The sequence below is a fragment of the Pocillopora damicornis genome, chromosome 9 (assembly GCF_964200805.1).
Source record: "Pocillopora damicornis chromosome 9, jaPocDami1.2, whole genome shotgun sequence".
NCBI lineage: Eukaryota > Metazoa > Cnidaria > Anthozoa > Scleractinia > Pocilloporidae > Pocillopora > Pocillopora damicornis.
Genome location: NC_142678.1, coordinates 8,280,134 through 8,294,866, shown reverse-complemented (window position 1 = coordinate 8,294,866; position 14,733 = coordinate 8,280,134). Strand labels below are relative to the sequence as shown.

At 38.1% G+C, this 14,733-nt stretch overlaps 1 protein-coding gene across 1 annotated transcript; it reads right to left on the bottom strand.

The window, feature by feature from the left end:
- Positions 1–8,791: 8,791 nt before the first annotated feature.
- Positions 8,792–12,360, bottom strand: LOC149039943 (protein DD3-3-like). The gene is made up of 4 exons (XM_089182748.1): positions 11,380–12,360; positions 10,666–10,752; positions 10,047–10,357; positions 8,792–9,397 (listed from the first exon to the last, which is right to left on the bottom strand). Exons 1-3 carry the CDS (start codon positions 11,530–11,532, stop codon positions 10,061–10,063), a joined length of 537 nt encoding a protein of 178 aa, XP_089038874.1. The 5' UTR covers positions 11,533–12,360; the 3' UTR covers positions 8,792–9,397; positions 10,047–10,060.
- Positions 12,361–14,733: the final 2,373 nt, after the last annotated feature.

Sequence of the window (14,733 nt, the reverse complement as noted above, 5' to 3'; positions counted from 1 at the left end):
TTTATTTTCCAAAATGAATTTCTTCTCTAATTTTGTTCCTAGTTTAGAAAATCAGCAACCACACACAGAACTGCCATACTTGGGAGAGCTGAAATAAAGATGATCAAAACAAGATTTAACTGAGATTATGGATTTGAAAATTTTCCTACTTGTAAAAGCACACTCCATCCGGGAACGTAGTCACCGTAGCCCAGAGTGGAAAGTGTAGCGAACCATGCGTAAAAGCTTCTACAAAAGTCTAACCTTCCAGGTACATTCCTTCTAATCCACCGAGACAAACGGTCAGAATAGTAAATGTCACAAAAGCACTCTTCTTCTTAACGTTTCGAGGTCGTTTCCTGCTAAGCAACATTGTCTCGATTGCGTAAACGAAGTCATAAACCACTTTGGAAACCATTTTTCCCATTGTTTTCAGAGTTAACATCATCAGAGGAACACCAAGAAAGGTGTATAAAACAGTGACGATTTGTCCAAGTGGAGTCTCTGGTGTAATGTGGCCATAACCTAAAAGAGGAAAAGTGAAATGGTCAAGAAAATTTCGTCTGTCTTGACTTTCTGTGATGCTTTTTTCTTGTAAATTATTAACAATTATGAAATTTTCAGAGAAATGCGCGCGCCGTGATTGGTCAGAACGAGTTCATTATATTTCCATAAAAGATCGCGCCTCACGTCACACGAGTACATTGTTGAGATATGATGCACGCAGCTACGTCATCGGCACGAGCGCGCGCATTTCACAATACATTTTAGAAAAGAAATAAATAACTTGTTCCTTAAGCATTGTTGAGTTATGTAAGCACTTGGGGATTTTTAAGAACACTCGAGAAGTACGAGAAGCACTCGGCTTCGGCTCATGCTTCTCCGCACCACTCCCGTGTTTTTAAAACTTCCCGCGTGCTTAGATAACTCAACAATGCGCTCGGCGATTTTTTTAATTCTTTAGTAATAGCATGATTTCTCGTGTCATTTGGTGTGAATAATAAGACTACAAATTGCGCTTGCCTGTTGTCTTTCAAAAATTTACTCAAGCTTAATAATGACACCAAATTGCACTCGAAATAATATTATTTCCTCTAAAAATGCACATTGTGATAACTCTGCTGTATCGCTAAACAAAATTAAATAAATGGACCTCTTCGAAAGCTCTATGGATGAAACTTTTAAAATCGTTGGAAACATTGAACTTGTTTGTAAAGTTTTTTTGCAGCTCTCGAGAGGGTCTAAAATAAACATCCTTATTGTCTTTGGGCTTTTTCTCAATGCAGTAGAACAGGCTTCCTCCAAATAAGGCATACGCAAAAAGCAGTAAGGCTCTAAACAGACTTTTCATTAGCAGTTTCTTCATTTTTTTTCGACTCTTCTACTTAGCGCTGTGGAATAAAATACAGAACAAATTATTGGAATAAAGGCCGAGGCAGTTATCACTCCTTGACTCATGCCATTTTGAAGGATGCGTGAAGACGCATTGTTTTTAGCTTAATTCCGGTCAGGAAATCAAAACAAATCCTGCTTTTATCAGTAAAGACTTATTCTAGCATATTTTTGTAGAGAAAAATGAGACTAGAACAAGACCAAAATATTAAAATAAGCAAACGTTAAAAAAAAAGCAATAAGAAAATCGTGAGCAGTCCCTTTTCGCTTTCTTTCTGGTTTTTCAGAAGTTTTGTCTTCTTAGGTCGCTGTAAATTTCTCTCCTTCACCACTTAGAGTGTCATAAAGAGTCTAAAGGTAATTCAGTTTATCACAAAAAACACTACCTCCTTCTTTCGCGTAGTGGGCAGCTTATGTGCATCAATTAATTCAAGACAGAAAAAAAGGCGTGTTATTTTCCAAAGTAACATCTAACAGTGAGTGACATCATTACGGGAAATGGTGATACCTTGCCGTGGTGATAGCGACTGAACGGTCGACGTAAATAATTAGGTTACTTTCTGAATGGTTCGGTGAAAAATATAAGGAAAATGTCTCTCCAATTACGACAGAAATTATTACCGCGGTGTAAAAAAATTAAGATAGTTTTATTTAGGTTATCTGGCAGGAAACATTTGCAAGATTTATCGCCCGAGGACTTGATCTCATGAGGGAAGGTGCTTCATGATAGTAAGATTTGATGGTAAGAGAAAATCAGAGAGTGGAATGCATTGTTTAAAATATCTGTCATCCCTTCACTTTTTCAATTTTAATTCATTGCAATTTTTACATCACTTTTCTCGGACAAATTTGAAACTTAAAGCAGCGGTTAAGCCCAAGACATTGACAGAAATAATTCACGCAGAGCAAAAATGAAAAAAACATAATGAAAACGAACTAGACAAAACAAGATAAACCCACTCAAAAATTGACCAGACAACAGAAACCCTAATGATTAATAGGCTTTCCTTTCCCTCTTTGCTAAGATATTTAATAAATAAACCCCCTCGGTGGCTGTTTTGTCGGCTGTCCACGGCTAGCTGAGAGATTGTCTGAAAAAAGAATATTTGGCCGAGAAGCGAAGGTCAGGCTTCGAGGGAAAATGTGAAATTTTGAGAACAATCCAGAAGCCGAGGACATTATCAGCCAGCATACCAGCAAGGCAGAAAGCGGTTTATTTATTTTAAAACCCTGCTATAATTTTTCATATCGCGCAAAAACCCCTCTTAAAAAAGCTGGTTTTGTCTGATAGTGGATTCATCTTTGCGCTCATGCAGTATTTTAATATCACCAACACCGGATTCTACAAAACGAGTTTGTTTTTCTTCTATGCAAAATGATAGAAATGGTAGAGATGAAAACACAAAGCCTTTGTGCTGTCTTCCTCTGGCTGGCTTTGTTCCTTTTCGATGATCGCGAATATAAAACGGAGGAAAAATAGCTAATTTTGAAGGTAGCGTCACGGCAATCACTAGTAAAATCATATTTTGGACACAAAAAACATTCAGCTTTCTTTAGTGTGTCGATCTACGAGGATACTCCAAAACAAATAATGAGTAACATAGGGTCAAAATTGGATGACGTGCGGCTTTTGATTGTTACACTCACTTACTTTGATATTCGGATGACTTTGCTTCGCCTCCGTTGGAGCCAGTAGCCGGAAAAAAAAAAACTCGCAAAATGAGTTTCTAAAAGAAAAGTCATTGATGTTGGCTTCTTTTTTGTGCGTGCACATGAATATTTCACCATTGCTTTGAGGCGTGGATATGGCAGCTTAAAGTTTTTGGCCACGGTTTAGTTAGTTCGAGAGGAGAGTGTAGTTCTCTTTTGTAACGCGTGAAACTTTAAAAACCTAGTTTTCAATCCTTAAAAGCACTTCTGACTAAACTTTAATTTTACTCAAACTGAAAACGTTTTTCGAAATTTCCAAACCCAACTGTTTCACTTCGATGGGTGAAAGATCAACAAAATCTACTGCCCGTACGACAAGTTCCATGAAAGGGAAAAACAGAAAACAGATAGAACACTCGCTTAAGCAAGAGAGACCGAGACTTATCTTCTGGTTTTTCTTCTTCATTTGGCTAGCCAATCAACTAATTATTGTGTTCAACTTAGTTTCTTGTGCACTTAAGGGATCTTTTTCGTTCACTTGTTGCTTAACCTTTTGAATACTTTTGCTATTGTCTGTTATTGGTTTGTTACCCTAGAACCCGGTGCACTCGATAAAGACGCCAGTTTCTCGCGCACTTTTTGGACTATCTTTTAGTTGATTTGTTTTCAGGATTCTCTTTCGATCAAAAGTCACTTTAATGTCTTGCGCATTTTTAGCATTCTTAGATTGGATTGCTACTTTAGTATCTTTCACACTTTTAGGCTGCTCTTGTTTTCGATTGTTATATTGTTATTATAGGCGCATTAAGTTCCTCTTTCTTTCGATTGCTAGGTTAGTATCTTGCACACCAAAGGCTTTTCTTTCAATCGATTACTACCTAGGTATCCTGGACACTTTTGGGATTCTCTTTTTTCCCGACTGTTACATTAGTACCACACGCGCTTTTTAGAATTCCATTTTGTAGATTATTACGTTAGTACTTCGCGCACTTTAAGAATTCTCCTTCGTTGGATTGTTACGTTGGTAATTCGTGTACCTTAAGAATTCTCTTCCATTGGATTGTTAAGTTAGTATCCCCTGCTCCATTGGACTGTTACGTTAGTATATTGCTCACTTTAAGAATTCTCCTTCGTTGGATTGTTACGTTAGTATCTCGTGCATCTTAAGAATTCTCTTTCATTGGATTGTTACGTTAGTATCTCGTGCACTGTAAGAATTCTCTTTCATTGGATTGTAACGTCATTATCTCGTGCCACCTAAGAATTCTCTTTCATTGGATTTATAAGTTTGTATCTCGTGCATCTAATTGTTAAGTTAGTATCTCGCGCACTATAGGAATACTCTTTCATTGGATTGTTGCGTTAGTATCTCGCCCACATAAAGAATTCTTGTTCATTGGATTGAATATCGCAAAGTAACATCAAAGCAAAAACAGATTTAACAATGACGGATATGACAGAATCTACTGAGTTTCAAGCTTTTAAAAGACAAAAGGATGGATAAAAAGTCACTGTAAAAATTCCCTTGTGTATTTGTGTTGTTCTATCTTGAGACGAACTCAAAGTCCGGCAAAATTTACTTTCTAGCGACTATGAAATATACATGGTGTGCCTCCTTGTCGCCACCGTTTACTGGCATAAATCACTACAATTTGTAAGATATAATCTAACATAACACTCTTACCTTGTTTATTTATGATTTTATGAGCTGTTTCGATGATCACGTTATGCTCTACCACATTCTACCCAGAATTGAGTTCTAGATTATATATCTTCTCCATCTTATGAAATCAGTTGCTCGACAAGCGTGACACATAAATTCAAAGATGAATAAACCTCCGAAATACCAAGAGATGAGTTTTTGTCCTCTTTGCATGATATCTAGAAAAACCTTTCAGGAATTACCGCATTCAAAAAATAAAATGTCCAGACCATCGCTGATTTCTTTGGCGGCGGAAGTCAAAGAATGGTTACAAAAGTCAATTTGATTGACAAGCAACATACTGATTTAGCTAATTGTTGTTTAAGCGTCTCATCTTACAATCTAACGTGGAGATTTGCTTTTCATTTAAATCGTTCGCTGGTGGAACATGTGGGTTTAGTTACCGAGAAGACCGAAGTTGCATATCGAGTCGTTCCTTTGCATAGTTGTAAAAAACTATCACTTTGTCGCATGCCGGCATCTTCGAGACGATGATTTTACAATTTGCCCTAGACATAGATGTTGGGTGCCCAAAGAGGTGTCCGGCCATTGCAATAGTAGGGTTAAGCCGATTCAAAAAGCCGATAAGGGAATTGGCAAGCGTGTATCACAGGTAGTACTCAAGATGTCTGAAAAATTCATACAGCCTGGCTCCGGTAAGTTGGCTATTTACCACCGTGAGCAATTGGGAATTGGTCAATACGCTACCAGAAGTCCAGACAGATGCGGAATTTTCTATACTAATGCCTGAACACTTTGTTGGCTTCCCGCCCGCTGGTGGTACGCGTAATTATACCCACGGTGGTAAAGGGCCCTTCCGCACAAGCTAATAGACGTTGACAAAACTTGTTTCTCTTCAACAAAAATCACATCAAAATTTGTCCTTGCTAAATTTCAAGTGTGCTGCACGCATCATCACCCCCTGGAGAATACCTTTACTTAAGAGGGCGGGGGTGCGCGCCGGGAATTTCGAAAACGAGCCCTATAAAATTATAAAAGGTACCTGAGTCTTATCTGTTTGGTTGTGGCAACAATTGATGTCTACCCCTAAAAAGTACCAATTCAAAAGCAAAAAATTAAAAAAATCTCTAAAATAAAAACTCCTTAATCAATGTGTAATGCTTATTTCAGGTATTTTACAAGCCAAAAACACCCTAAACCATACCAGCTAGGTCTCTGGTAGTCCACTAAGTTTGAGACACCGTAAAAGGTACCATATTGCTGACTTTGACCCCTAAAAGGTACGACAAGCATCCTCACCATTTCCGATCGCCTTTCCCCCCCTCCCCTCCCCTGGTCAGCACCTAAAAACAAAGATTTGCCCCCCTGTGAAAAAAAAAATAGTGATTTGCCCCAGTCGCCCCCACCTCAAAAATCGAATGTTCCGTTCCTAAGGTACCTTTTACATAATTCCAAAATGAGTTTCGTTCCGGAACGAAATGAATTTTATACCGCGTTTACACGCAAGATAATTTAGCCTGTAAAAACAAGTATTTGTGTCCTTTTCTGTCTTTTTCTATGCTTTCTTCGCTCCTAAAGAGGATTCATACAGATATGAGTCGTACCGCGTTTATATTATACAGTTAAAAAAGGTCGCCCAGAATGAGTGTTTCGTTCTGGAATAAAAACCCCAATAAACTCTACTAGAGTTCACATGGCAACCAGGTGGACAATCAGACATGGTTTGATGCCACTCTGGTTTACAGATTTAATAAATGTAACCGAAAAAGCTACAATTCATGGACCCAACATTTCGACACTCCTGTCTAGTGCCTTCATCAGGGGTGATCTAAACGCTGCAACAAGAGGTCCTTTCATACGTTTACTAATTAGCTGCCTTAATTTTTCCTGACGAGGTGTAAGTAGGCGTCAGGAAGTAAGCCGCCATCATCACGATTTAAAGGAGCGTAGGCGGAGTTAATATCTCAAGCTTCCAAACAAAGGCGCTGGTGGTACCACCGATTAATGGTGATAATTTTAAATTTATCCCACCCAATTGCATGGTTAATTAGGCATGTGTGGTCCGATAAAGCTGAATTTTCTTTTTTGCAAAAGAAAACCGCTTTTTGATGCTCTTTTAAACTTGTACCGAACCGACGTTTGGTCTGTCCGATGGATTCGTTGTCACAGTCATTGCAAGGAATAGAGTAAATGGCGTCGGTTCGTTGTTCTTTCGTGACAGGATTCTAAGTTTGGCAAAAATATACCCCAAAGCCTGAAAAGGTTTTTGAGCAACTTTAACGTTGTGGCTATTCAAAATTCTTTTGATGGGTTCCGTAACACCCTGAATGTAAGGAATAACAGCAAAACCAGTCGCTGCTTCCCTTTCATCAGGAGTGCTACTAGTTGTAACTGGTTTTTGGCAGTTACGGAGAAAAGTTTTTGTATAGCCATTCGCCTTTAAGACATCAGAAACATATTTCCTCTCCTCAGCCTTCGAATCGAGTGTTAAAACTGTCTTTGTTTTGATGTTATTTTTCGACATACGAAAAGTATGTCGGACAAAAATATCCACCACAAAAAAAAAAATATTTCTTTGCCAGCTTCAATAATGACAGGGGATTAAGTTTAGATGATAAAACAAAGGATTATGTTGGCGGAAGTACATTCGTTACATGAGGTCACACAACTCGGGTAATATTCACGGTGAAAATTTGCATATTTGAGCGGTCGAACGAAAAAAATTAATTTCTCGAAAACTAAAGTGCATTTTCACAAAAAAAAACTACACCACAATTATTCGGAGATATTGGGCTGCAAAATAAAAAAGTAGGGGTGAAATCGAATTTTGGGCGACTTGCCAAAATATTTAAAATTTTTCCAATGGATGCTGACATCCTCTCTTAAGATGACAGAACAGATTGACATGACTTGTCAATCGGTCTTCTATCACCTGCATAATATCAGACAAATGGAAGTTCTTGACGCCTGCCTCCACCAAACTGCTTGTACAAGGCGTGATCATGGCAGGTATTGACTACTTTAATGAACTTCTCTATGGTGTACCTGCTGTGTGTCTTTCCAAATTGCAACGTCTTCAATATTCTGCTGCGCGACTTATCACCCATACACCCAGATACTGTCATATTACCCCACTGCTGCTTGCACTGCATTGGTTATCGGTGAAGTTCCGAATTTGCCATAAAATCGCTGTGATCTCTTTCAAGACTATTCACAATAGGGGGCCTGCGTTTTTAAGTAACCTCATAAATATTAAACAATGTTCTCGCTATAACCTGCGGAGTATTGTGGGCGTTATTTTGGAAGACCCTACCGCTAAGTTCAAATGCACTCTTGGGGACAGATCATTCACTGCGGCTGTTCCAAAGATATGGAACGGTTTACCGGACTATATCAGGAAAGAGAATGATTTTGATATGTTTAAGAGACTCATTAAGACGCTCTATTTTAAAGAGGCCAATAGCGACCTGTCTTAAGCTATTGTAGGTTTATTTTATCTTCTCTTTTATATTTCTTACTTGTTATGGGTTATGCTTAATTACCTATCAGCTTTAGTCAAGAAATATAACACCTTTTTTTAAATTAGAATGTACGTGTGGGATTCGTGCACGATGTGGTGCTCTACAGCGGTTACATATACGAAAGTCAAGTATGAATCGCAGAAACCTATAGGAGGGCGTATGTTTGTGCTTGCGCGTGACACTAGTAACACTGGATCGTAAAATTATGATTCGCGTAACACGTAAGAGCGAATTGAAATTTCTGAGCATGTCATTTGTATTCTCATTTTTCTCTTTTTTCCAGTTCATTTCTATTTAGTTCATTTCTATTTAGAATGAAAGCTGAGCTTTCTATAGTTGCGGGATCCAATCTCTACCCCAAAAAGTACTGGTATGTGCTAACGAAATGTTAATGTGAAATCAGGCCGAAAGCTTTTGCAAAGAACGAATTGTTTCGTCGATACTGAAAAATGGTGGGAATTCAATTCTTGCTGTTCAATTTTTTCTCATCAGCTGTTCGGAGGTGAATGGTACATGCCATTCAATTCTAAATTAGCCAATCAACACATGAAAAAAAGCACCATTCACTGAATGTGTGTTATATACTAATTGATTATAACTGTTGAAATCATACAATGGGATTTTACTGCCAGCTGATACCTAGTATCTTAGTGTGAGAAATTGTAAGCAATATATCAGCCAAGAAGAGCAGTTATTGCCACAGTTTTAGAAAACTTAATGTAGAACGACTCTTCTAAAGAGTTGCTTGATCACCACAAATGAAGCAGGAAGGAGTGGATATGAAGTCAGGCAGTTGCAAGCGGAAGACAGAAGCCTTTAACTCTTTAACTCCCAGATCAAATTTTTCATTCTCCTCACTGTCAACCACACAATTCTTACAATGTTAGTTGGGAGAATTTAGTATTGGATCAACAAATTATCCCCTAATTTATATATTTCGCTATTCTCATCACTTATCTGGTTGATATTGCATTGATATTGTAAGGAGAAATTCTGTCTTGGTCACTCATGGGAGTTAATACTCCGGCAGTCCTCTCCAAGTAATTTGTGATGAACCCTGTCCAAGTTCCTTTAGCCGCTATACACATGTCCCTGGCGATGTATTTGGCGACACATTTTTCAGCAACAACACCTTGGTTCTCTGGGGGGCAGTCAGTTCGATCTTTCAACCCTTTTGGCATAATGCACATATCTAAAAAGGAAAATAAAAAATAAGTATCAGAGGAATAGAAACGATTATGATCGAGTATTGCTGGTAATATTTCTTACATTTGAGCCCATAACTGGGAATATTAACATATTTCTTTATCAGCTCCTCAGTCTTTCCATCGCTGACAAGGATAGCAATGTCCTTCTATGGCGTGGGTCCCCAGTATGGATAGTAATCGCGTTCCTCGGGGACCTCCATGCCCCTTGTGGTACCTTGACTATTCTGCCGAGTGCAAATTTATAAGTCGCCAGCAAGCTGTTGGTCAGCGGTGAACAAACTTGTGAAAAACATTCTTATTTAAGACGTATCGATTCCTGGTACAACACAATTTATTTCACGCAGATTTGGTGCTTTGAAACACAAAATCCTTAATTGTCTAATGCCTTTATACTTTTCTGATTTGTAAGATGGTTGCTACAGTAATTGTTCCCTTAAGGTAAAGACCTTATAGATACTAAACTAAGATTGATAGATAGAGGCACAGAGAGAAAGAGAGAGATAGACAGCAATCTTACCTTGTAAGATGGTTGCCACAGTAACTGTTCCCTTTAGGTAAAGACCTTATAAATACTAAACAAAGATTGATAGATAGAAGCACAGAGAGAAGGAGAGAGATAGACAGCAATCTTACCTTTATTTCTATATCTAGTAATTGTACGGCTCATGAAGTCCGTTATGTTTCGAAATTTGATGTGACTCCGGAGAATGGTCAGCAAATGTGTTAGAAGTGGCTGTTTGACCATTTCGAATGGTGTGATATTCATAGTCGGCATCCACATCACCTGTGGGTATCTTTCCATCCGGGAACGGCTGGCACATGTACTGTAAAATGACTTGTGTTTCCACCCTGTCGTCAGTCTTTGGTCCTGTTCCATGCTGATTTGTCCACATGATATCCACTTCAGTTTTCACATGAGAGGAGCATCCACTCATGTAAAATTCCTGAAATAAAAATTAAATATTCACCTTTGTTTTCACAACTTTTACAAGCTAATTGTAAAATATAATGCACATGCGTATCTAAAAAGGTATTTTGCTTCAGAAGGGTTAGGCAGCTTACACGCCTAGTGATCCGCTCCACGGGAGTCTCTTGCGGTTTCTGTGGCGTAGCTAAGAGTGTTGTTCCTCCGCTGACAGGGCTTTACCTCTTGACCACGATTCCAGCTCACTGACTATCAGATCATCTCCTCCCATACTCTCATACATGTTACAAGCCAAGCTAATAGCACCTAAGGTTTGCCTTGCCTTACCATTGGTTCTTGTCTGTTCTCAGGGATATTGTCTCCGGGGTTATCATCATATTTGTCACCCACATTGTATCCGCACTTGTCGTTGTTCTAAAAAGAAAATAAACAAAGATGAATTTTTTTTTGTCAGAAGTTCTGACTATATTAAAAAAGAAATAGGTAGGGCTGAATTGCGGTTAAAAAAATTTTTTAACCTCAATTCAGCTCAATGATATGTAAACCACGTTTCTACCTAAAAAGTTTAGACTTCTCTCTTAGAAATCCCGTCTTTGAACTTCGGAAAACCTGCCAGACTTCAAGAGACAAATAGAATGCGCTCTGACGAGTTTGTCAGACCTACGATTTTCCAAGCTACCTCTCATACACACTTCCATTAGAAAGCAGATCCGTTTACAGTCCATGGAATTATGAGCACTGACAACAACTACAACTATTGTTTGAGTGATTAAACTCTAAAGCCTTGAAATTATGGGAAGACATTTTAAGTTACTTAAATTAAAAATTCGGAGTTAATCCAAGACTAGAACTTAAATAGAAAAGCTCTAGCCATGTTTAGATTGGTCTCGCTGCGATCACATAATTCGAAATTTCAGGCGAGCGTTATTTCTCCTTTTCAAAAGCAATGCTCTAATATATTTAAACGTTTGGGCTGAAAAAAAAAGAGTTCATATTTTAGGCTTGTGCAAGTAAATTGAGAGTTGGATAAGGGCGACCCACCTGTGAATGAAAGAGTCTGGCATTGTTTGCAACATTTTCACCCGCGCCATTCAAGCGATTGTTGGATCCTTGCGGGAAATGCATGTATAAATCTGACTTGCAAGGCTCCATATGAAGGGCAAGGAGACAAACCAAGATCAATAGTTTCATCATGTCTGGTGCAACTGAAAGAAATAAACCCCAATATTGTTAAGGTGAAATTGCCGAGTTGATGGTAGTCACAGTCTATTCTGAGCAAAATAAATTTTTGAGCTCTAACTGTATAATTTCAGAATGCTAGAAAATGAAAATTACTTGCAAAAAATGTATACCATAAACGTAATTATGAAATTCAATGTCACGTATTTCGTACAGGATATTTGTCTCGAAGTCCTGTGTGACACACGGAAAATCGGTTCGTGTTCTGTGTGCCTGAAGAGAGTGTAAAGAAAAACTTTATTCTCTTCTGGTTACACCAAGACAAATTTATAGTAAGTTTCCTGTACTAAGATGAAATTATTCATCCCTTACCTTATATCTTTCCGTGTTAAAGCGGTTTAAACTGAAACTGTTATACCGTCGGCTGAAATATAAAAGGTCTAAAACTGATCTGAACTGTCTACAACTCCTCTGTAATCTACTCACCTCGCTCTCAGCCAGCAATGTTATGAGAAAACACCAGAAAAAGCAATTGGTTGTTGTTGACATTATGAGACTACTGATTTATTGCGTTGGAGAAATGTCTTTGAGAATTTCATTGGCCAATATGTCAACTTTATTTTTAGGTGTTTACAGTTTTATTTTCAGGATATTTTTCTAGTCATTCGTTACCTCTGATGCTTTGGATGGTTTCTTAACGTCTGAAATTTTCAGGCTTAGTGTGAAGAAATGTTTCAGCTTGTGCCTAAAGTTTCGTCTGCCTTTGCAATGGCAATTTCTATCCAAAAAAGTCAGGAACTGGCCAAGGCATGAGATACCATACATGGAATGTAAAATATACTATTTCTCTTTGCATTCTGAATGATATGTAAAGTAAAGTGTCTTTCCTGTAACATATTAGACCGACACGAAATATTTTAAAATTTATTGCAGATTAAGGCTATTATCCTTGTTGGACCTTCGCATCGGTTTGCGTACGCGACTCATTCATCACGTGCTGCGCTTTTTTTATTCCACACATACACTAGGTGCAAAAATGAACTACTGAAAAAAAAAAAGCTGTGGAGAGAGCTTTTGGATGTCCGGTGCATTCCATGTTCTTTTTTTGTAGGAAATCCTATTACGCAAATTTCCCTTCCCACCTTCGACGATTTCCATGAACAATTTGAGCTTTTTTATGATAAAAATATGCGTTGCAGCCTTGGCAACTCTTACTTTCAGTAAAGTATTGGCTCCCGGCAACTTCTCTTTTACATCTTTCCGCTGACTGACATTACGAGGCCACTGATTTATTGCGTTGGAGAAATGTCATGGAGAATCTCATTGGCCAATATATCAACTTTATTTTTAGGTGTTCGTAGTTTTATTTTCAGGTTATTTTCTAGTCATTCGTTACCTCTGATGCTTTGGATGGTTTCTTAACGTCTGCAATTTTCAGGTTTAGTGTGAAGCAATGTTTCAGCTTGTGCCCAAAGTTTCGTCTGCCTTTGCGATGGCAATTTCTACCAAAACAAGTCAGGAACTGGCTAAGGCATAAAATACCATACATGGAATGTAAAATATGCTGTTGCTCATAGAAGCTCTGCATTCTGAATGATATGTAAAGAAAAGTGTCTTTCATGCAACATATTAGACCGACACGAAATAATTTAAAATTTATTGCTCCACACATGCACTAGGTGCGAAAATGAACTACTGGAATATAAAGCTGGGGAGAGAGCTTTTGGATGTCCGGTGCATTCCATGTTCTTTTTTTGTAGGAAATCTTATTAGGCAAATTTCCCTTCCCACCTTCGACGATTTCCATGAACAATTTGAGCTTTCTTATGATGAAAATATGCGTTGCAGCCCTGGTAACTCTTTCTCTCAGTAAACTATTGGATCCCGCAAACTTTTCCAAGGACTGTTTGGTAATTGCCCCTGAAGTGATTTATGACTACGACTCCTGATTTTCTTCACTTAAACTAATTAATCATATTTAATTAAGGGTGCAAATTAAATTTAGTATGAAACGGTTATGAAGGAAAACTCACCAATAGATCCTAGTTTGCCGAAACAAATGTATGTTATATAATATCAAGTAATAAAAAATTTGCCCTCAAGATTTCGAATGTGTATTCTGTGTTCTTTTAAAATCAGTAGAAAGTCTTTGCCGGGCCAGTTAAGATGGTGAAGCCAAAAACCAACAACGCCCAGACCGGTGAGCCGGTTCCGTGATAGACTGGTATGTATTCTATGAAAGTAGATATTAATTGTTCTAATCAGAGTTTTAAACCCTAACAGCTCAAACAGTGCGTGATGCAAACTGAAGGAAGATACTTGCTGCTGCTCAAGATAATTTTCAATTCAGTATGTATTCCGGGAGCGGTGTCTTCTAAGTAATTAATGACGTTTAACGAGTTTCTCCTATTGGACGCAATTTTATTTTTAAAAAACATGTGCACCATCTCTACACCCTTTCGCATTTAGATTCATAGAATATAGGTAGGAAAATTATCATGTTGTTGTTGAAGAACATTAAAAAAGCTTTTTCTAGGAACCTGTATGATTGAAACCAGCAGCAAACTGTATTATTTCACCCTTGAAAGTGTCTGTGCAGTACAGGATGTTCCTTTTATTCAGATTCTAATAAATTGGTCTACACAATAAATGTTTTGAACCCGGGTGCAACTTGTAAGAATGAAATTGCGCAGTGATATTAAGTTTGTTTTTTCACTCGGCTAAAGCCTCAATTGCATACGCCATTAGCTACCTCGTAAATTCAAATGTTTCCAGCCTCTCTCTTCTTATTTAAGCTAAGCAATGGCAGAATGCTTAAAAAAACTTGATTGCAAACAGTGTTAGCCGTTGTAGTTTTTTGTAATACTCTCAGGATATAGGTTTAGACGGATACGATTTCAAATGTGTTCCCGCGAAACCAAACTTCCGTGAATCTCCCCCCCCCCCCCCCCGGGACGCTTATCTTTGTGGCAGGTGTAGACACTTATTGAAGAAAACCGTTTTAGGGGATGTTCAGCAATCTAACTTTAAGTTGAAATCGTAAATGAACGATCATTACTTTTATATTTATAGTTTTCCGCTTTCAGAAAATTTAATTTCAGGTCTGTGAGAGGAAAGCTAAGTATTCCCTCAGAAGTGATTAACTGAGCTTTGAATAACAATTTCGAAATCCCTCGCTTAAACCTGAGGGAACTGCTTCGAAGAAATTGAAAGTAA

Coding starts and splice junctions, on each gene's coding strand:
- LOC149039943 (XM_089182748.1), bottom strand. CDS start 11,532: ATGATGAAACTATTGATCTTGGTTTGTCTCCTTGCCCTTCATATGGAG. Junction 10,753..11,379: donor CCAGACTCTTTCATTCACAG/GTGGGTCGCCCT, acceptor TTTTCTTTTTAG/AACAACGACAAGTGCGGATA. Junction 10,358..10,665: donor AGAACAGACAAGAACCAATG/GTAAGGCAAGGC, acceptor TTTTTATTTCAG/GAATTTTACATGAGTGGATG.